The sequence below is a fragment of the Podarcis liolepis genome (genome assembly GCF_965112155.1).
Source record: "Podarcis liolepis genome assembly, chromosome: 7".
NCBI lineage: Eukaryota > Metazoa > Chordata > Lepidosauria > Squamata > Lacertidae > Podarcis > Podarcis liolepis.
This window is the reverse complement of record NC_139561.1, coordinates 36,349,254-36,370,978: the sequence shown is the minus strand read 5'-3', so window position 1 is coordinate 36,370,978 and position 21,725 is coordinate 36,349,254. Positions and strand designations below refer to the sequence as shown.

At 40.3% G+C, this 21,725-nt stretch overlaps 1 protein-coding gene across 3 annotated transcripts; it reads left to right on the top strand.

Annotated features, from left to right (window-relative positions):
- The first annotated feature begins 5 nt into the window (after positions 1-5).
- Positions 6-21,397, top strand: LOC310711603 (uncharacterized protein). Of its 3 annotated transcripts, none has more exons than XM_083513743.1 (11): positions 6-3,187; positions 4,098-4,164; positions 6,240-6,272; positions 7,948-8,028; positions 11,190-11,272; positions 11,517-11,643; positions 15,061-15,260; positions 15,921-16,196; positions 17,193-17,414; positions 18,213-18,350; positions 21,072-21,397. In XM_083513743.1, exons 2-11 carry the CDS (start codon positions 4,106-4,108, stop codon positions 21,119-21,121), a joined length of 1,269 nt encoding a protein of 422 aa, XP_083369869.1. In that variant the 5' UTR covers positions 6-3,187; positions 4,098-4,105; the 3' UTR covers positions 21,122-21,397. The 3 variants fall into 3 exon arrangements, with proteins under 3 accessions (XP_083369869.1, XP_083369868.1, XP_083369867.1); XM_083513742.1 differs by having other exon boundaries at positions 1,319-1,622; XM_083513741.1 differs by having other exon boundaries at positions 1,758-1,851.
- Positions 21,398-21,725: the final 328 nt, after the last annotated feature.

Genomic DNA, 21,725 nt, shown 5'->3' with positions numbered 1-21,725 from the left:
AGTAGCGTTGTGCCGTCGACCACCCAGCGTCTGGTCCCTAGAATTTGTTAAAAGGTGTTGCATAAGATCCTTATGCTCCTGCTGTGTCTTTGCAGAGGTTTCACTGACAGTTAATTGGCCGATGAACGTTATTTGCACTTCCAGGGTGGTTCACAAAATAGTGCAAACAAATTCTAAAAGATCACATTAAACTTCTATAAGGTATTATTACCACTATCAGCACCACTACTATGCTTATTAGCCAGGTCTACTACTGTAAGAGACAGCCGGAACAACAATGCTTGGATTTCTTGGTGCTGCACGTTATTTGCTGCCGTTGTTTATCCCACTGTGTTAAAGGAAAACCCAGGCACCATTTAAAAATTAAGAATTTAAGACAGTCCTTGCCAGTCTTCACTAAAAGCACTAAATGCCTTCACTATAAAGTAAGGGATCTCTGATTTGACCTTTGTGAGGTTTGCTGTGTCATGCTGAATTGTTTGATAGCTTAATTGTTATTTAGCTTAATTTGATTTTTTAAAAAAGAAACTAATGCAAAGTAAGTTCTAACTCAGGCTAAACCAACACTGAGTTACTTCTAACTCAGAAATAAACCTCACTGGAACTTATGCCCCCAGGATGAAGCAAAAACAGGATTTGAGCCATGCAGCCATGTCCTCTAGTTGCTTATAATTTTGGACCAGTGTTTGAAACTCCCATTGTTCTAGGGGCATTTTGCGACAGGGAATTTCATTAGCGGGAGCAGATTCTGAGTTCTGGGCGCAGTACTGCGCCTAAGATTTCAGATTAAAACTGCAGAGTGGAAGGACAGGGGGACCTTTTTCTGCCTCCCCACTTCCAGCTACTCTGAAGACTGGAGAAGAGACCCTCTTAAGAATATTAGGGGGCTGAGCAGGACTAGAAGGACTAGAGACCATGTGAAAAACGAACATAATATTTTAGGGGCAGTTCATTCATTTTCAGCTTTCTATTCTTGTTATGAAAAAAGCACACCTAGACATTCCGTTGTTGCGCCCACAACCTAGGTTTAAGGTGCCATTTAGCTCCTAGCTTTCATATATAAGTTTCTTAACACTGTTTTGGACTAGGACTGGGAAGAGGCGGCAGGATTAGATCCTTTGTTGTTATTGTACTGTATTCGCACTCTTGACTGAATGACGTTCAAGTCCTTTGTAAGCCCCACTGGAAGAAAGGCGGATGAGGAACATTTCGAATCAACAAGCCAGCTAAGCGTGCATAGGGATGCGTTTTGAGGCCGGGGAGTCGCCGCAGACTGCCGTGCCATTGCCATGGAAACCAAGCAGGCCTGGGCCTAGCTCAGCCGCGGCGCCGGGGGCGCTGTGCGCGTGTAAAGGCTGCCCTTCGCTTTCGGCCCTCGGGATGGCAGGCGCACGAAGGATGCTCCGCCCCGCGGAAGAGGAGGAGCCGGGGATGGGCGGTAGCGTGTTTGCCTTTGATTCACGCCGCCGCTGCCGCTGTTGTTGCCACTGCTGTTGTTGCCGCCCCGGCCGCGCTCCCTCCCAGTTTCCTCCTGACTGTGTTTCATCTGCGGGAAGGGAGAGAAAAGGTTGAGGCCGTTGCGGGGGGCGGTGGAAGAAGAAGATTCGTGAAGCCTTGAACGTGTGAGTTGGGACGGGGGTGGGGGTGGGGGCTCGACTGGGAAGAGGGTAGCAAGACGGCGATTCGAGGCGGGGAAGTGGATTGCATATTTGTTCCGCATTACTCTCTGGGTTGTTTATAATCACCATTGTGTTTTTCTTCATCCGTCCTTTATGCCAGGAACTCAGGGTGGTATAACATGGTCCTCCTCCCTTCCTCGCTACCATGTTATTCTCACAACAGTCCTGCGAAGTAGTTGAATGCGACAGGCTCAAGCTCAACCAGAGAGCTTTTGCTTTTGGGGGGGATGGGTTTGAGTAGGGATTTGAAGCTGGGTCTTCTTGTTCCTAGTCTCACATGCTTAACTGCAGTGGTGCATCGGCTCATTATTTGTTTGTTTTAGTCTTTATATCTAAGCTTTCCTCTAAGGAGCTCAAAATGGTGTACCTAGGCCTCCTCCTCCTTCCCTTTTTACCCCCCCCCCATGAAGTAGGTTAGGTAGGTTAGGCTGAAAGGGAGTGACTGGCTGAGGTCACCCAGTGAGGATTAAAATCTTGGTTTCCCAGGTCCAGTGCTGTAACCACTACACCATGCTGGCTTTCAATAACATTTGGTATTGGGGAGGCACACAAACGCACAATCCACAGCAAAACTGTTAAGATACTCTACAATAAAAAATGCAAAACAGAATGAGACTCTTGCAAATCTTTCCCAACGATGAGCCTTTGAAGAAACTCAACGTGAACCATTTCCTATTCCTCTCCTCCACACCGATACTGAAATTTTTTGGCTAAAAAATATTTTGGCAAAAAGACCCTTGTGGCTTTAGAGTGGGAAGCGCTCCACTCCTGCTCTCCCTCCCAACACCCACCCATTGCTACTTTTATTTTAAGCTGCCTTTTCTAGGTATTAGATTCAGGTAGGTAGCCATGTCTGACACAGTCAAATATATATATAAAAAATAAAAAATAAAATTGTCCAGTAGCACCTTAGAGACCAGCTAAGTTTGTTCTTGGTATAAGCTTTCGTGTGCATGCACACTTCTTCAGATACACTGAAACAGAAGTCACCAGACCCTGATATATAGTGAGAGGGTGGGGTGGGGTTTTTCTCAGGAGCATAGTAGGAGATGGGTGATTGACAATGGGTATGGTAAACCTGTTGACGACTGTTAACGAGTGAACAGGAATCCAAGGATAAATGGACATAAATCTGACATCAGGAATCACAAGACAGAGAAGCCAGTAGCAGAATACATCAATCTCCCAGGACATTCAATACAGGATCTCAAAGCAGCTGTCTTATTACAAAAGAATTTCAGAAACAGACTTGAAAGAGAAGTTGATGAATGTCAACTTACCACTAAACTGAAAACTATGGGGAGACCTGGTCTCAATATAGACATTGGATTTCTGTCTCATTACATATGCTGATCATCTGCATACTATCCCTTGCTTTTTCCTGTAGGACTAATTGCAGTTGTTAACAGCAAATTCCTGGGCTGGCTTATGCAAACCTACCTGGCTAAGCTAAGGCTATCAAGAGAACAATAGAGGACATTAAAATATAATAGAGTTTCCTGCCCCAGGTGTGAGCCATGGGGTCTTGCCACCCATTGGCAGAGAGAGGGAGGCAGGCATCCGGCTTTTGTAACAATATTTATATATTTGGCAGAATTTGTATTACATGTCCTCTTCCTCTGCTTAATCAAAGAATCTCCAAATCCCTCCCTGCTATCTTAATCTATATTTGCGCTGCTTTGTGTATTTTTTGCACAATGTATGTAATTGTGTTTGAACTGGTAGCCTGTAATTATATGCAGCATTTTATGGACTGAAGTTCCCCAGAGAGGGTAAGAGTGTGATTTTTCTGCCCTCTTGTGATGGAAAAACATAAGGCATCATTCCTTATTGGAGAAGCATTTTTTTTTTTTTTGGAGTGGAAAAGAACAGAAAGTTCAGTCCACAACCTGTCTCTTCATTTAGGTGGGATCTACCCACCCCCAAAGAATATCCCATGTAAGCTAGACTATCGTGGTACATAAACACATAAAAATATAGTTTCAAGAAGGTCACATACCATTGGGGAATTTCTAAATTCATAAACCTTTCAGTTAACCTGACTTGGGAAAAGGCATTTCTAATACTAAATATCAATAGACTTTGAATGTGAACCTGGAGACTCCCTCAAAATAAATGACATTAGAAAGCAAGTCTACTTGACCCAGTATCCTGGTAATATTTTTTGCAGTTCCTTCACTCTTTTGTGAGTGAAGAGGTGTATATAGTTAATGAACAAGTTAATTTGGAGTAAGAAAAAGTCTTGAACATTTGGCCTTTGTTTCATTTCAGGAATAAAGTGATAGTCTGAAGGAAACATGTGGTTAACTGTGTCTTTATTGGTGTAATGGTTGTCATGTGAAGAGAAGGTCTGTGAAATATTTTTATTTTGGAAATAATTCACCCTGATGAAAATAATAGTTTTTTCTCCTCATATAGAAACTGAAATGTCTTCGTGGGTCAAAGTAACTACGGATCAAGCACAAACACCTGTTCCAGAAAAGAGGTAAAATAAAATTGCATTATCTGTTTGTTTTTCTACAGTTAAAAATGATTGGTTGGAATTTAATAATCCCAGAAGCTGTAGTTAAATTGTTTTACTACTACTTCTGCTTCAGAGTTAGTAAAATGCTCTTAATTATTTAGTCGAAGGGTAGGAAATCTGTGGCACTCCAGATGTTATTGGATGCCAACTTCCATTAGTCCCAACCTGCATGAGTAATATTCAGGGATGATGAGAGCTGGTCTAGCAACATCTGGAGGGGCAGGACTTCCCTACCCCTGCTTTACTCCCAATTTAATGATCATTTCCTTTTAAAAGCAACACAGTATATGTTTCTAAGTGCTCTGCTAAATACTTTGAAGTTGACATTTAATAATACAAGAGATAATCCCGTTGATGTCATTCAGAAATCTGCACGTAAATGTGAGTACAATTATAAAACCTTTAGAAACTACAGGCCAGATTCACTTAAAGGGTTTCCACTTGAAGCCTTTATCTCATGGCATGATCAGTTGCCATGATTACTGGTAACCACACAGTGAGGTTATAAACAACCACCAAACAGTGTTTGGCCTTCTGCAACTACTCCCTCTTCTAGAATTGAGTGAGATGAGGAAAGCAAGTGGAATTTTTAAAAATGAGACTCTTTCCTTAGTAAGAAACATTTGAGGCAGTTGAAATAAATTATTGGTGAGAAGAAAAAGCATTTGCTGTACTGGGTTTACTGAATAATACTACCATTTCCCTTCTGTTTTAGAAGCTAATAATAGTTTTCTCAGCTCGTTGCTAGCAACTGGTGCACTGATGAGATAACCTTGACATTTTAAGATGGAACCTCATAAGTAGTTTCCTCAAGTATATTTCTTACATGAAAAAGCAGCTCTCTGTTGCTGCTTTGCACCAGCAAATGGCTGTTATTATCACATATTCCTTGGCAACACTGCTTGTCCTGGGGGGGTTTATCCCACCTTGTTTTCTAGTTGCTTCAGTACATCAACTAGCGCATGCCAAATAAATGTCTTGCACAGAGGGACACTTTTGTACCAACAAGGATTACTTGAAGAGTAACTTTACTTGGAGTAAGAGATTGGAGTTGTGTGCTATATTTAGTACCATTACATTGTTGGGCAGTATAATGAACACTGAGTTTCTTGGCCTCTTGGGCTTTATATGTTTGTGTATTTAGATGGAAGCTCTGCGTAAAGGGTTCAGAACGATGCTTCTTATGTTCAAAGTTAAGCTAGTTTCTTCATCAGAACTGAATTTGTTTTTATCTGTCCTTTAGCTATAGTTAACGGCAAATGAGGCAAGACCAAGCAGCTGTCATCCTTATGCTGTCTCTGATACTTGACATAACTTTCCAGACTATACATCTGTTGTCCTTTTTTCTTTTGGATGGGGTTCTCTACCCAACCTGTGCAGACTTCAAATCCAGCAGCTTAAACAAATATGTGTAGCACAGCTGGATTGCTGAGTTCATCTGGAAGGGGGCAGGAAAGGGTGGTTGCACTATTTGTGTCTTTCCCCGTGATATGGCTTCTAGACTTAAAATATAATACTTCATTGTAGTGGTTCAAGGGAATCATTGACATAATTCATTGACATGAGTAGCATGCTGCAGCTTCCTTAAATCATCATATCTCTTATTATTTTTCTTCTCTTAATCTTTATGATGTTAAATAGTTTCTTCTTTACACTGTTGAAAGTCTATTATGTTTGAGTTGCTCTATAACATCTATGTGTATGTGAGTCATGCACCTTATTTTTCTGATTTTAAGTTTTAAAAATTGTTTTTAATATTGTGTTTTTAGGGTGAAGGGTAGGTAATAATAAAAAAGAATATTAATACAGGCAACACTGGCAACACTGGCTTCTGTTCTACAGCCATTTTTAAATTACATAATTTCATATTTTATCCTTTCAGCTTATCATTCTGTCTTAAAGCATTTGGGATTTATAAGGTCTTCATATTCTAAGACAATTTGCACCTTTTACTTCTACAGTGATGTAATTAATGACAGATGCTTGCAGCATATCTTCTGCATAAGTTAACCTACTTTTTTCCACTTTGGGTCTAGGCATAGACCTGGATGGATTCCACGACTTCTAGAGTAAGTAATCCTCAATGTTTTAATCATTTAAAATAATTTTTTAAAAAAACCTTCAAATAGTTTGATGGCTAGGTTGTCTTTTTACATTTAAATATAAAAAGGAGACATTGCTTGTGCTGTTGTTGTTATTTTGAATTAGTTTCTTCTCTGATTCACCCTTCTAGCATTTGTTATCCTAGGTCAGTTGTTTAACTTTGTGGTTCTCTTGCAAGTCCTCTTTATATTGAAGGAGCACCCTATTCCTTTCTGGAATGCACATATAGTCGTACCTCAGAAGTCGGACAGAATCCATTCCGGAAGTCCATTCGACTTCCAAAACGTTTGGGAACCAAGGCGCAGCTTCTGATCGGCTGCAAGAGCTTCCTGCAGCCAATCGGAAGGCGCGACGGACGTTCAGGTTCCAAAGAACGTTTGCAAACTGGAACACTCACTTCTGGATTTGTGGCGTTTGGTAGCCAAAACTTTAGACTTTTGAGGTATGACTGTACTCAAATTTGCTAACTTTGCGCTTGGATATAAATGCAAGCAAAGTCGATATACATCCATTCAAAGACGTGTGTCTGCATGTTAAGAGTCGTTTGGCATAGCTCGTTTGGACCATCTAACACAATGGTAGTCAACATTTAGGATCAATTTAGGATCAAGAGAATGCCTAATTTGAGCAATGTTTTGGTAGAGGTTGGTATACCAAACACTGTCATATCTGGGAATTGCAGGATGAAGTAAATGTTTTCCTGGCAAGTTGAATCCTTTTAATAATAGCACTGATTACATTTTTTATTTACATTCAAATTAAATAGTAATTTACATTTGGCTTTGTTTGGCGCTGCTAATCCAGTGAAGCCTTTTAGTTACCTTTAAAATTGTATTGAATTCTGTACGTGAGTTGTTTCATGTACTACAATGAACACCTACCTGTCTTACTGGGAAATATTTTTATTTATAACATTTAAGAATCTTATTCCTTTGCCTGAAGGGTGTATCATCAAATGCTGAAATCAAAATGTCAAGTGGAGGAATTGCTGTATCTTCCATTGATTGCAATATTCCTCATCAATTGCCTCGGTGATTTACTATTGGCAACACTTGCTAAGGACTGTTTTCTCCGTAGTCTACCTCTCTTAACACATGTCATTATCTGGGACTGGTGTGAGAACATAGATAGCTAGGTATCCTTCCTTGTGAAGAAGATGTTTTGAGGGGAAAGAGTACACAATTTCTCTGGCAGTCACCTTTTTGGGTAGAAAAATAAGCATAGGGAGCCAATACCGGTTGGGCAAAGAGTCAGTAGAGTGGAGCAGCTCGTTAGCCTATCACACTTTCTCTTTTCAGAGTCAAAATAAAAAAATTCCTTCCAGTAGCACCTTAAAGACCAACTAAGTTAGTTCTTGGTATGAGCAAGGTCTTTAAGGAAGGAATTTTTTTATTTTGACTATGGCAGACCAACACGGCTATCTTTTCAGAGTGTGGTTGTATTTCCATGAGTATCCATAAGTGGCCAGCAGCCAAAGCTGGCTGAGGAATCAACCACCTAGTGGGATTTCTGGTAAATAACTGCACGTAGATGAACCTGGCAATCTTGTACTATATTGTAAAAGAAGAACTGAGCTTCAGAAGAAGTGCAAACAATGGCAATCCAGCATCTTAAATATGTTACAATTTTTGTGCCTTACAGCATAAATCCTTACAAAACCTTTCAGAAGAGCTCTTACTCGTCTCCAGAGGGTTATTCGAAGGACTATGAAGATGCTAACAGGTTAGAGGGTTTTTTCTCAGTACTTATTTGAATAATAACCTGACCCCATCCCCGAAGCTCAAAGAAGATGTGAAACCCAATGTTAACAAATAAGCTCATGTCCTAAAATTTCTTCTTTTCATCAAATATATTGAGACATTTCAGAAAAACTGGACTATATACTATTTTGAAACAGATACAGACCAATGGATTCAGCTCATAACAGTGTTTTGAAAGTTCAGTGTATTCAATTAGAATGTAGGATTTAAGTATGGTTTCTTTTTACTTGGCTCTTTATGAATTCACTTTAAGGGTATAACATCATATAAAAGTTCATACATGCACTTTTATTTTTAGCTTTTAGAAAAGGCTGAATTTCCATAATATATTTATTCCCAACAGCTAGAAATGGCTGATCTCAAGCTCTCTTTGGGCATAACTGCTAAAGCCAGCCCATATGGCTCTTATAGTTGATGGTGGCTTTAGGCAGGCGCTGATTCCATGTGAAGCTGTGGCCTTTGCATAGCATGCCCAGCACCACACTGACAGGATAGTTTCTCATGCCATGAGAGTACCCTAAATTTGGGAGGACCACAGCTCCATGGTAGAGCACATGCTCATCATGCACAAGGTCACAGGGGCATTTCCTGACATCTCCAGTTAGAAAAGGAAGGATAGCAGTTGGTGTGTAAAACTGCTGTCTTGAGATGTTGGAAAGTGGCTGCCAATCAGACGATGCCAACAAATATCTGAGTCTTGCCTGCTATAAGCTAATTTCTTGTGCTCTTAATTTGCACCTAATTATTTACTATATAATTTCAGCTTAGAAAGTTTAGAAGGTGATTTACAATTCAATTTGAAGCAAATACCAGCAGTTAATCTCCTAAACAAATTGAATCAAATGGGGGGGGGGCAGCAGCCGAAGAGCCACAGGTACACATAACATGCACACATGTTATATATATATATATATATATATATATATATATATATATATATATATATATATATGCAGGTTTTGGTGTCTTCGGGTGTCTTCCCGTGTAAGAGTTGGGGTGTCTAGGCGACGTTTCGACGAGGTCTCACTCGTCATCTTCAGGCTGGTGCTTTCGGCTTCTTGTTACTGGAACAGAGCAGGATCTCAGTGTTTGAGTTCCTATAAATACTGTTGAGGGGGTGTGGTGTATAGCCTCCAACGTTCTGGGCAGAGAGGAAGTTCCCAGGTTAGTGTGCCTTTTCTTCTTTTGTTCCTTAATTACTTGAGGGATATCTTGAGTGATTTCTTGAGTGATATTCTGAGTACCACTTAGGTGGGTCATTAAGTGTGGATTAGTTGCTAAAGCTTTCGTGTCTTGACCTCTTGAGCTTGTGAAGAGTTTTTCTGAGAAGATGGCTGTACTGCACTTAGTTGTGCTCTGGCTTGGCTTCGTGTATAGGGGCGAGCTGTGGTTTTGTGCCCTGTGCCAGCCAGATCTGTGTAGGGATTGCAGGGGGGTGCAGCATCCGGAGGTGCCACTATGGTTTGGCTACTGGATGGTGTCTGTAATTTATCTGTGGAGAGGGTCTGGGTTTGGGTCTGGTGTGGTTGATTGGTGATGGCGTTCTGTGTGCCTCTGGTTCTGGTGTCGGTTTTTGTGGGGAGGGCTAATTTCCAGATGTCTGGCAGGCGGGACGTGTCGTCACGCTTGTTCATGTTGTGAGGGTGTTTCTCTATCTCGATGGCTTCCATGATTATTCTCTTGTGGTGATGTTCCATGTTAAAGAGCAATTTGGAATCCATAAACACAATATCAAAACAGCCTTTTGCACCAACCAAAAAATAGCCAATATCCTCAGAAACCCCAAAGATAAAATCCAGTTGGAAAACCAAGGGGTCTATGAAATACCCTGCAAAGTCTGCCCAGCCACGTACATTGGACAAACAAACAGACGAATAAATGCACGTATCGCAGAACACAAGAATGCCGTCAAAAAAGAAGAAAAAACTTCCTCTCTTTTCCAACACATGAAAGAAACAGGACACGAAATTAATTTTGCAGATTCCAAATTGCTCTTTAACATGGAACATCACCACAAGAGAATAATCATGGAAGCCATCGAGATAGAGAAACACCCTCACAACATGAACAAGCGTGACGACACGTCCCGCCTGCCAGACATCTGGAAATTAGCCCTCCCCACAAAAACCGACACCAGAACCAGAGGCACACAGAACGCCATCACCAATCAACCACACCAGACCCAAACCCAGACCCTCTCCACAGATAAATTACAGACACCATCCAGTAGCCAAACCATAGTGGCACCTCCGGATGCTGCACCCCCCTGCAATCCCTACACAGATCTGGCTGGCACAGGGCACAAAACCACAGCTCGCCCCTATACACGAAGCCAAGCCAGAGCACAACTAAGTGCAGTACAGCCATCTTCTCAGAAAAACTCTTCACAAGCTCAAGAGGTCAAGACACGAAAGCTTTAGCAACTAATCCACACTTAATGACCCACCTAAGTGGTACTCAGAATATCACTCAAGAAATCACTCAAGATATCCCTCAAGTAATTAAGGAACAAAAGAAGAAAAGGCACACTAACCTGGGAACTTCCTCTCTGCCCAGAACGTTGGAGGCTATACACCACACCCCCTCAACAGTATTTATAGGAACTCAAACACTGAGATCCTGCTCTGTTCCAGTAACAAGAAGCCGAAAGCACCAGCCTGAAGATGACGAGTGAGACCTCGTCGAAACGTCGCCTAGACACCCCAACTCTTACACGGGAAGACACCCGAAGACACCAAAACCTGCATTCCTGTACCCGTGAAAATCTACGAAAGCATATATATATATATATATATATATATATATATATAATGCCATGTGATTTATTTATTCTTTATTTTATACCTTCGTATTATTAAACATTGATTCAAATGTTCAGTCAAATGCCTCCCTCAACAATATTACCAGGACACCCCACTATGCCCTTGTCTTCTGGTGTCCCAATTAGCTGTATCACTGATATCAGCATTGCACTAAGTGACCAACAGCGTGCTTCATCAAGAATAATAATTATGCATTAATCACACGCCCCAATATGAGAAGGTAGAGAGAGAGAGTCCTCTTCAATATCAGGAAGCTTTATTTTAACTCTGCTTGATTCACTTTTGTGTCTTGTATGGTTAGCTTTGAAGAACTCTTTGGGCAGCAATATCATCCATCAACAGGGAATGAAGATAATTATGAGAGATACCAATATTCTCAAAAAGGTAAGAGAGAGTTTCTCTGGCAGCTTGCACCGATGATCAGTGATAGGCATGTCAAATATTGTTGGCTTCTGTATCTCAGTCCCGTGGGCCAAGATGCCTGTTATGTATTCCTAAATTCTGACTGTTTACTTGGGAGCTATTAAAATGTATTGACTCGCCTACCCTGAAATTGCAATTGTCTTAACAAGGAGAGGGTGCAGTGCTTTAAGCAACTCCACTTCAGTCTGTCTGGGTATCTCTTTAGATGATGACTACACAAAGGACGTTCTTCGGGACAAGCTGTACTTGCAGTTTTACCAGCAGTTAAAGAAGGAGTATGACAAAGACCGACCTTCAGACTGTGTCATCGTTTCCATCAGCAAGGATCAAGCGTAAGTTTGTTTTTAAAGATGTACTTAAGGATTTAAGCTGAGCTGTGAACTAACATCTTAATATGTAATTTGGTCTTGAGCAAATACAGCTAATCTTTTTAGGATTTCTCTGCTTCCATACCAAAATTTTACCTGAAATGGTACCAGCTGTGACAGTTATGCAAGCCTAAAGCCTGTACTACATGGGATAGCAGCAGGGGTGTGTCTTTAAAGTTGGACCTGCCTTATTTGCATGTAAGGGGAGATATTAAAGGGACATGCCAAAACTTTCCCTCAGGTTCTTTTCTTCTTAGCTGTGTTGGAGCCTCCCTGGGAAAAGCACTTAGTGGTATGGGCAGTGGAGATAAAAGTAATGGAGGTCAGCTCCTACCACCCACACTCTTTGTGCCCTTTAAACAACCCCCCAAAAAAACCCCTGATTTGTATAGTGTGGCAGACCTGCATTTAAAGATGTGGGCCTGCTATGATCCTGTGCAGTTTGGGTCTTAACTCTTGTGCTTCTTGAAGCTGTTACTTTTGATTACCAGTTTACACTTAGCAGGAAGGTTGCTTTAAACAGTGTTGCAGTGTTGTTAATTTGTATCACGGTAAATACAGTCTTTATCCATCAACTAGCAGGTTGCATATATGTATCCCCCCCCCCCCGATTTCTTGTATCTTTTTGTAAACCGCTTTGAGGCTTTTTTTTTCTTTACAGTCAAGCGGTCTATAAATTTTATGAAATTAATAATTAATTTTGAAACCAATTCTCCACGTATATCCCACCCCATACTCCTCTCTGAATCTTAAATGTACTATATGAACCAAGATAAGTTTCTCTTTTTTGTATATTACTATAAGTGCTTACATGAAGAGATTCTGCAATCTTAACATTTCCATTTATAAACCCACTTTTTCCTTCATTGCCCAAACATAAATTTGATCTTCCCATAATGTAGTGCTGGTAATTAGACTTTAAAAAACAGCAACACATTTTCTCAATATTTCAACACTTTTTAAGATTAACATTTGAATGACAAACTAAGCTGAATGAGTCTTGTTCACGAAGCATACTCTAGGTTTACAGGTCTGTGGGTATTCATAAAGTTGGTAGTCTGGCAGCCTGTAAGATTGTTTAATCTATTAGATTGTACTGTTATTGAGTACTGAGTGTTTACGTAAGCCGACTTGGAATGCTAGGAACTTCAATAAGCATATCAGCACCTGATATTTAACATTCTATGTTGCTTCTTAAAATAGCTTTTACTTCTTTTATATTCTTCTTAAAACAAAATACATATTTATAGTCTTGTACTCAACTACTTGTTAATACCTTTCATTGTTTTTAACATTTTGGTGTGGTCCCTGCCCGGAATATTTTCTGATACAAAGGGTGTCTGTCAGTGCAAGACAAATATGCTTCTGCTTCTAAGCAATGAAATTTCCATGGTATTTCAACCAAGTCTTTCTCACTTTGTCATTCCAACCTGACTCTTCAGTCTGTTATAATATTATCTAGAGCTTCTTAATTTGCTCTTAAACCACCCCACTGAAAACTATTTTCTGATTCTCTACATAATGGCCAAGCATATTTTGAGTCAAAAAAGTAATGGCCATCTCTTTTAAAGTGCCACAGTTAGCTGTAGGCTTTCACTGAAAGAGTTACCAGCATAATTTGAACACCTTATTCACTGAAAGTATATTGAATCTGCGTGATGATGTTTAAGCATGCCTTAAATATTCTTAACTTTCCCTTGGATATTATACTAATAAGAACAATATAGGGTGGTTGTATTAGATTTTTTGCTTTGCTTTAGTAAGCTATCTCCATGACCTCTTCTAATTTCCCATCCAGTAGCACATGGAAATGTTGAATACATTTTTGCCTTTCATCCATTGGGCTGCTAATATCACTAGCAGATCTCGGGAGTCCATAGAGCAGGATATATTGGAGATATCAATCATTTGGGTCTCTTGTTAGACCTCTTCCTACATTCTTCAGAATACGTGCACCTTCCTTTCTGGTTGAATGACCGCCTGCCTTTTTAAATCCAGAAGAGTCATTGCAAAGTAACACTTACTAAAACGTTTGCCCAAATGTAATAAAATGTTAGTTAGCAACTGCTCATAGTTTCTCAGGCAGCTGAGGTTAATGCATGTCTTTAAAGCTCTCTAATATTCTACTTTTTATTAATTTCAACATTGGCAATTCATTTTACACTTCATGGACACAGACTTTTAACATCACAGATACAGAGTGTGTGTTCTGTGCATAGTACCTATATTTTATATTGCTGAAGCTCCAGGTATGTGAACCAACATATATTACAAAGGCTGGGGTACCCATAGTTAATCACATTATATCACCCTGGCTGTCACTCAATGCCTTCTAACTGGATAAACTTGGGTGTTTTGCCCACATGATTTTATCTTTTTATCTTGGTTGTAAAATTAAAGCCTTTGAAATTGATTTCCTGTCCATATTTAGCACGGAATGACCCAGATTGGGAACCTAGTTGCATTGCCATGATTTCATAACACGAAAGGTGTTTTTTGTTTCTAAAGTGCTAGTAAAAGTCAAAGAATACATGTAATGCCATAACCAGGTGGTAATTTTCCTAATTACTTTGATATTTAATTCTTGCTGTCCTACCAATTTGGATTCAAAAATACATTTAAAATAACAGAATATAAAGTCGACATGTCTTCACATACTCATTATCAATTATGGTGCAATTAATCACACAGTGATAAACAAATTTCCATACACACCTGTTTCCAAACCCCCAAAATTCCTATTTTACAGGTGTTCATGAGTCCACACTTAAGTGTATTTTGTCGAAATGTTCCTTGACGCCAAGCGGTTTTGCAGCTTAACAGTAACTGGAAAATTGAACCCATGTATCCCAGTCCAGGACTCTACGGAGCCTTGCTTGCATGGATTCCTCAGGCAACCAAAGGCTTTGCTATTCAGTTTGGTATGATAAATAAATCTGTTTTTCCCATAAGGGAAAACTAAATGAAAAGAAGAAGAATGTTGCCTCACCAACAAGTGTATGTCTGTATAGAGCATATAGTTTAAAAGTATAATTGAAAATCATAATATGTTGTCAGACACTCTTAACATTCAATTATAGCTTCAAACCCTAACCTCTGTATTATACCCTCCAGTTGGGATAGGCCTTGTTCACACTGAAGCTTCCATTTGCATAAACAACTGCTCAGTTATTGTTTAAGTCTACCATCCAAACCAGATCTGCTCACTCTTGCCAGTTCCAGTGGGTTGCCTGAATCCCAAAGGAATACTGTTGACATAACAAGTCTGGTACTCTTGAGTCTTCGCCGTGCACACATAATGGCAGCGACTAGAACACTGGCACTAATATTTGGGGAGGAATTATTTGTAAAATAACCTGCTTCTTCTTTTTTTCCTTCAAGGGAATATTCAACAGCCATAGGCCATCGGTTGCAGGATCATGGCCTTGTTGTGGAAATGATATACCTTACATCTGAATCAGGTCTTACACGTGCCCTACAAGAAGTTAAAAATGATGGTTCCCCATTCTGTGTTCTTGTTGAACCATCTAACGTAACACTTTCCTCTTGCACCGTAATCATGCTTCATCAGTCTATCAAAAGTAAGTTTAGATTCTTTCAGAAACGGTCCCCATTCATAATATGCTATCTAGATCACCTCCTCAACACACATACAATATTAAAACATGTCACAAGTTGGAATAATACTTCTAACTGAAAATTAATACTGCTTCACAAAACTGCTGAATGTGCTGAAGAACACTTTTTACATTTATTAAATATTCATACAGTTGTAAACTCTTTTTACACTGAGCAAAATTTATTTCATCTTACTGGAGGGTGTTTTTTTACACTTCTCAGATTTAGCTTTCTGTTTGAAACAATAAAGTAAACCATTGGACTGGGTATTTTCTCTGGATCTTAAAAAGCAAACAAACCCACCTCCAACACTAATTTCTTAGAACTGTTCCTCTATGTAGAAAAGTTTTTGTAAAATTGTTCCAAGCATGAAATTAACTTACTTTAAATGAACACACAAATGAGATCTCAATAGTTAAATGTACACGTTACACTTAATAGAACTGAGCATGTTTGTGTTGAATCATGAACATATAACATTCAGTTAAAAATATAAATTTGCTCGTATTGAAACAGACGTTGACTTTGAACTTCAGAATAATGGTGCAGGAACACAGCAGTTTTGTGTTTGGTTTTGTCTTGATGTAACCTTTTAAAAAGCAAGGTATCTCTCTTCTCTATAGTACACCGTAATATGCCCATGGAGGATGCATTGGCTCTGATAGCTAAGGCGTTTGAGAAAATTTGTGCTGAGCGCGAACAACAGGAACGCACAGAGATTTCACACAAAGCAGCTGATCTGGCGAATGACTACCTAGAGCGGGATCTCTATGACAGTTACCATGTGCCTCTAGGCATTAGACATCTCCTCTTTCTGTTAAGTGAGGGAAAACATTTGTATATGGAAGAATTGAACTCAATAAGTGACTTCCTGAAGACCAGGAGAAATAAGCTTGAAGGTATTCATTACTTTCCCACCTGTTCCCCAAGAATGTCCCTATAAATCCCACTATTTTAAAACTGGCTCTTGGTTAAACCTTATATTAAAAATAATAATCAAAATATGGAATGTAAAGGTTAATCCTACCCCATCCCCAAGCCATAAAATCTTACGTCTTACTGGAATGTGAACACTTCCTAAAACTACCTTGCCCTTTTTTTGGCTTTGTAGACATAGTTTTATAATGTGGTATTAGTGGGTAATATTTCCAGCAGGTCTTGGCTGGGTATGTGTTGGTGGTTAAAATGAATCCAGACTCTCACATGTACATCACACGACACGCATGCACACAGCTCTTCTTTACACAGCGACCCTTTTTTCCATCTAGGCCTTCAAAGCATGTTGTTACTGCTGTGCAAGAAGACAATTTTTAAAAGTCCCATTCATACACTAGTGGGGGAAAACTGCGTGTTTTTATCGTGTGGCAGGGGTTTTACTGTTGCTTGCTAAGTTCTTAATGATGGAAGACAGGAATTAAGCTACTTAAGGAGCAGCGACCACATTATGGGGTGGCAAGAAGTATTCCATGGAAGAGCCCCAGGCCAGTGTGGAAAAACAGTCTTAAAGAGCAAGCACTTCCGTTGTTCCTTGCCACCCTCTGGTAACCATCACATTTCACGTGGCAAAAAGACATTACACTTATAACAAGTTATTAAATTAAAATGTGAAATCTTAATATTCGCGAAAAAAATGTCAGACCCCCGACCCCTTTATTATGTTCTGCAAACTGAAGAGTTCAGAAGCTCAGTCCTTAAAATAAATAAAACTTAAGTCTGTAAATCTAACTTGAGGCGTCTTTAAAAGATCTGAAGTATTTCCCTGAGGGAAAGAACTAGGTAGTTAAAGAGTGTGTTTTCCCATAAATCAGAGGCAAACTGCAGTCTTTGCTTTTAATAAATCGGGTGTTCACTAATCATTGCGTGTTGCTTGCTAACTCTTGGTTCTCCTAAACCAGGCTTTGTTGCAGAAACAGACGCTTTAGCTGTTGCAGTTGAAGACACGGTGTATCCAGCAAGTGTCCGGCCAAGCACTAGTGCTCTCCCCCAGACTCTAAGCAAACCCCCACCCCTTCTTCCAACTCCTGGCCGGAATTCTGTGTTAGGCCAGTCATCTGTATCTTCAGCTAAGCCAGCTTTGTTGGGTGAAAGACCGTTGACAGGTCTTCTTCCCACACCAGGTTGGTAACCCTGTTAACTGTATTGATGTTTTATTAAAGATTTACAGTGAAGCAGGGGGAAATGGAAATAGAAGGGTGGGTGTGGTTGATGGTTAACTCTGGGATAAGACCTGAGGTGAGATGAGAAACCCAGGGTAACTAACAGTGAAACTTAATTGGTCCACCAGATATGTTAAAATATGCATTGTACATACATACATGTTTCATATGCAGTGTAAAATCACTCTTTGAATCCATTTCTTTAAAAACAAAAAATCCTTTGGATAAGGCCTACTGGAAGATAACTACCTCCTTCAATATGAGCATGCCCAGATATTGTAGTTAATCAGCAGAGGCTGTTCTCTGCATCTGCTAGCACCAGAGGCAAGTTGGGCAGGCACACGAGAGAGGGCCTCTTCAGTGGTTGCACCTACACTGTGGAACTTCTTTCCTAGAGAACCTTGGTTGGTGCCTTTTCTGACCGCTGACCATTAAGTGAAAACATTTATTAAGACAGGCCTACTGCTTGTTGAGTTGATTATGTTCTGGTGGTAGGTAATAGTAGGTGCTTTATACTCGGCTGCTGTTTCTATCTTACCCTGCTTCTTAGCTGCTAGTTGTGCAACTTCTTGGTATATTATTACATACTAATCATTGATATATGTTAGCAGCATAGGGTGCATATTTGTGGAAAGGCAGGATAGCAACCATAGTGAAATTAAATAATAATTTCTAGGGTATTGGTTCAGTAACCAATTAATAAAGAAATGTTGGCCATTTCCCCCATTCCATGCTTTCTTCTTCCCTCTTTCCAAACAGGGCTGGCTGGCCCAAAGGGCAACCCTCCGCCACTTCTGATAAAGTCTGCTAAAAGACCAGTCCACCTACCTCCATCTCCACATCTGCCTGCAAAGCGGCCACTGCTTAGTGGCAGACCGGGCTTGCTGCCAACACCAGGTGAGAGCTGGGTAAGCTTGGTGCTGAATGCACAGGAATGAAAGGTGGTCATTTTGCACTTCCAGTAAACATTTCCCCAATTCATGAAATGGGGTATGGAGTAGTGGGCAACATGGTGAACTTCACCAAGGGTCCAAATACCTCCTGGGTGACCCACTTTTGGTACTGCAGGAAGGAGCCTTATCCTTGAGCATCCCTTCTCTTCATCCACCCTGGCTCTTCGATTCAATTTGCTATTTTCTGCTTGGAGTAAACTGTATTATGTTGTTGCATAAAAACTGGCAAATCATGGTTGGCACTTCCTTTCCAAGAGCTAGGATCGCAAGTCAAACTTGGCATTATGTGCGAACAAGTCATTAAAAGTATTCCATCCATTATACGAGGTGCATAATGTTATACACATGTTATAGCTTGCTATGTTGCTTTCCTTTCTGCTTGGGGGCGGGTGGGGGGAGAGATTGCTTTCTCTCCTTTGTCAGAGCTGAAGGACAGAAAGAAAGCTTCATTGTCATCCCACCACTCCCCAATGGAAGGGTGAGAAGGAAACTCGTGGGGTTCCCAAGTGCCTGATGCTGCTATGTGAAGCGCTGGAAAGATTTTTTTCTTGCTCTTCACACAGCAGTGGTGCATGTTTGGGAACACCATAAGGGTGTTGACTGGTAGGCAGCCACACCCACTTGTCATATTTGGCCTGAGAGGGCAATTCTGATAAAGATCTGGCCCTTTATCTGAGCAAAAAAGCTTCCCCATCCTTGCCCAATAGATTTGGAACAACTTCAGTAAGACTTCAAACGTAGATTTCTCATTTCTAGATGTTTATGAGATTGGCTGGGTTAATGGCGACCTTCTTTGCAGAAGATGCGTGCAAAATTTAAGTGTGCAAAATTCAGCAACTGCAAACATGATGCTGTAGGACAGTCTTCTGGTGCTTTCCAGATGTTTTGGACTACAATTGCCATAATCTCTGTGCACTGATTGGGGTTGAAGGGAGTTCAGAGACCAGCAATATCTGGAAAGGCCCACGTTGGGGACTAAGGAGGGTGTTCTACTATTTTTGTATGTGTTTAAAACCTTAAAGCCAAACTTCTGTACTACTTTCAAAGTGGTATTATTAATTAAATTTATTGATTTAAATTAATTTAAATTTATTGACAACTAGAAACCACTTGCAGTTCTTTTAAACATATAAGTGCAAACACATATTAAAACTAGCATTAAAAAACAATCTAAAAGACAAGTCAGTTTTTAAAAACTAGATTAATACATTCCATCCATATAAAAGGACCATAGATAATTAAAAGCCAAAGGCCTGACGAAAGATGGTTTTTGTCTGGCACTTAAGCTATGTAACAGTGGTGCTTGGGGATGGCGTTCCACAATTGGGGAGCCACCACTGAAAAGGCCCATTCTCATATTTCCACCCTCTGGACCTCCCATGGTAGGGGCACACAAAGCAGAGCCTCGGATGATGATTGCATGGTCCGGGGACTGGGGAGAGGTAGTGCTTGAGAAAGTAGACCTCTCTTTTTCCATTCATGCCTACCTCATAATGATTGGAATCTTGAGCTAGGGCTGTAAATCCTTGAATTTACAGGCTAGAGAATTGTGTTCACTTGGAAGCTGGAAGAAAATTTTATTCTGAAGCTCAGTGGAGGGAGGTGCTAAACAAATAGTTTGCAATCCTTCTCACACTTTGGCACTTCTTTCAGAGTTCATGACTTTTGTCTAAGATTAATAAAATAAGGAGCCTCAAAGACCAGGATTGCTGTGGCCACTATGGTATTCTTTTTATCCAGTTATACAATTCCCTGGCTTGATGAATATTATTCAGTCTTGTTATGGCTCTTGCTTCTCTAGATATTCTCCTGAGTCCAAAAGCTTTGCAAAGCTCTGAACTCTTAGTAATTGTCAACTGAAGCAGACTTCATTTATGAGCTAAGCTAGGAGCCAGTTCTTTTTGCATGCATATATTCTTTATACTGCACTAACAGCAGTTCATGTTTCATATCAAGTAGCGTATGAGAACACCAAGCTGTACAGTCCTGTGGATGTGGGCCAGGGCTGTGTGCAGTCCATGCCTGCAGCCTTCATGACTGCCAAGAAATATCACGGCAGTGTCTGTTAAAGTTCAAAAGGTCAAACGAGGGAATTGCTGCTCTTGGAGCATATCCGCACCTCCCTCCCCAACGCTACCTCATTTTCCAAGAGAACCATTCAGAATTCCGTGAAGTGCCCCAAAATGACTTTTGGAGTAAATTGTGCAAATTTAAGCCCACATTGGCAACTTTTGTGAGATCCCAAGCCTTCACAATCCAGGCTGTTCTCAAGTGTGACTGAACCATAACTGTTCATTTGTCCTGGTTTTTCTGTCTCTGAGTCCAAGCTAATATAAATGAGAGAAGTACACTGATTTAAATGAGAAAATACAGTGAATTTTCAGCACCCTTAGGATTCCGGGAGAGTTGAAGAGAGGCTTGTAGGAAAAACAAGTGCATGCAGAAAGTGACAGCTACCCTATTCTGGTTTCAGTTTTCCAGTTTGCACTTCTAATTTCTGAAGTAAAGGAATGGTTGGGTTTTTTGTTTTATGTATTGCATTGTATTTTAGTCCAGACAAGAGGCTATTTTCTCCCATGTAGAAGGCCACTTTGAACATTAAACATGTTCTATAAAAATTAAAGGCTAAGAGTGTTGCACCACTTAACTGTTCTTCATTTCACAGTTGCTAAGGCACAGCATCATTGGGTACCCAAGCCAAAGTTCCTAGCTTGACTGGACACCTGGATTAAATGGAGTACATGGCAGTCCCTGCTTGCACCATCCCTCTTGCAAGACAGCAGCACCCGACAAATGTGTGTTAGTACACCAGACAAGCTTAAATGTGTATTGTTTTCTGTTGTACACTTTTCTGGGTATTTTCTTTCTTTTTTTTACTTAAGTGGCAGAGTGAAAATAGGTGTTTGTGGAAATACCAGTATTGTAGATTCCCAGTACTAACATTTTTTTAAAAAACCAATATCATCCCGAATAAATGACTTATTTCCACAGCTTGTCATTTGATTTCTTTGTGACTTAAGCTCCACTTAGATAATTTGTCTGGTGATAAACTTGTTCCTCTATACAGTGGTACCTCGGGTTAAGTACTTAATTTGTTCCGGAGGTCTGTACTTAACCTGAAACTGTTCTTAACCTGAAGCACCACTTTAGCTAATGGGGCCTCCTGCTGCTGCTGCGCCGCCAGAGCCTGATTTCTGTTCTTATCCTGAAGCACTATTTCTGGGTTAGCGGAGTGTGTAACCTGAAGCATATGTAACCTGAAGCGTATGTAACCTGAGGTACCACTGCGTATGTAAGCTCCTAGCCAGACCTGAACACT

Bases quoted from the DNA above. Each gene is read 5' to 3' on its own strand.
- LOC310711603 (XM_083513741.1), top strand. From the start codon at position 1,773: ATGCCAGGAACTCAGGGTGGTATAACATGGTCCTCCTCCCTTCCTCGC. The intron at 11,644-15,060 runs GTAAGTTTGTTT...TTTTCCTTCAAG, and splicing joins TCCATCAGCAAGGATCAAGC to GGAATATTCAACAGCCATAG. The intron at 17,415-18,212 runs GTTGGTAACCCT...CTTTCCAAACAG, and splicing joins AGGTCTTCTTCCCACACCAG to GGCTGGCTGGCCCAAAGGGC.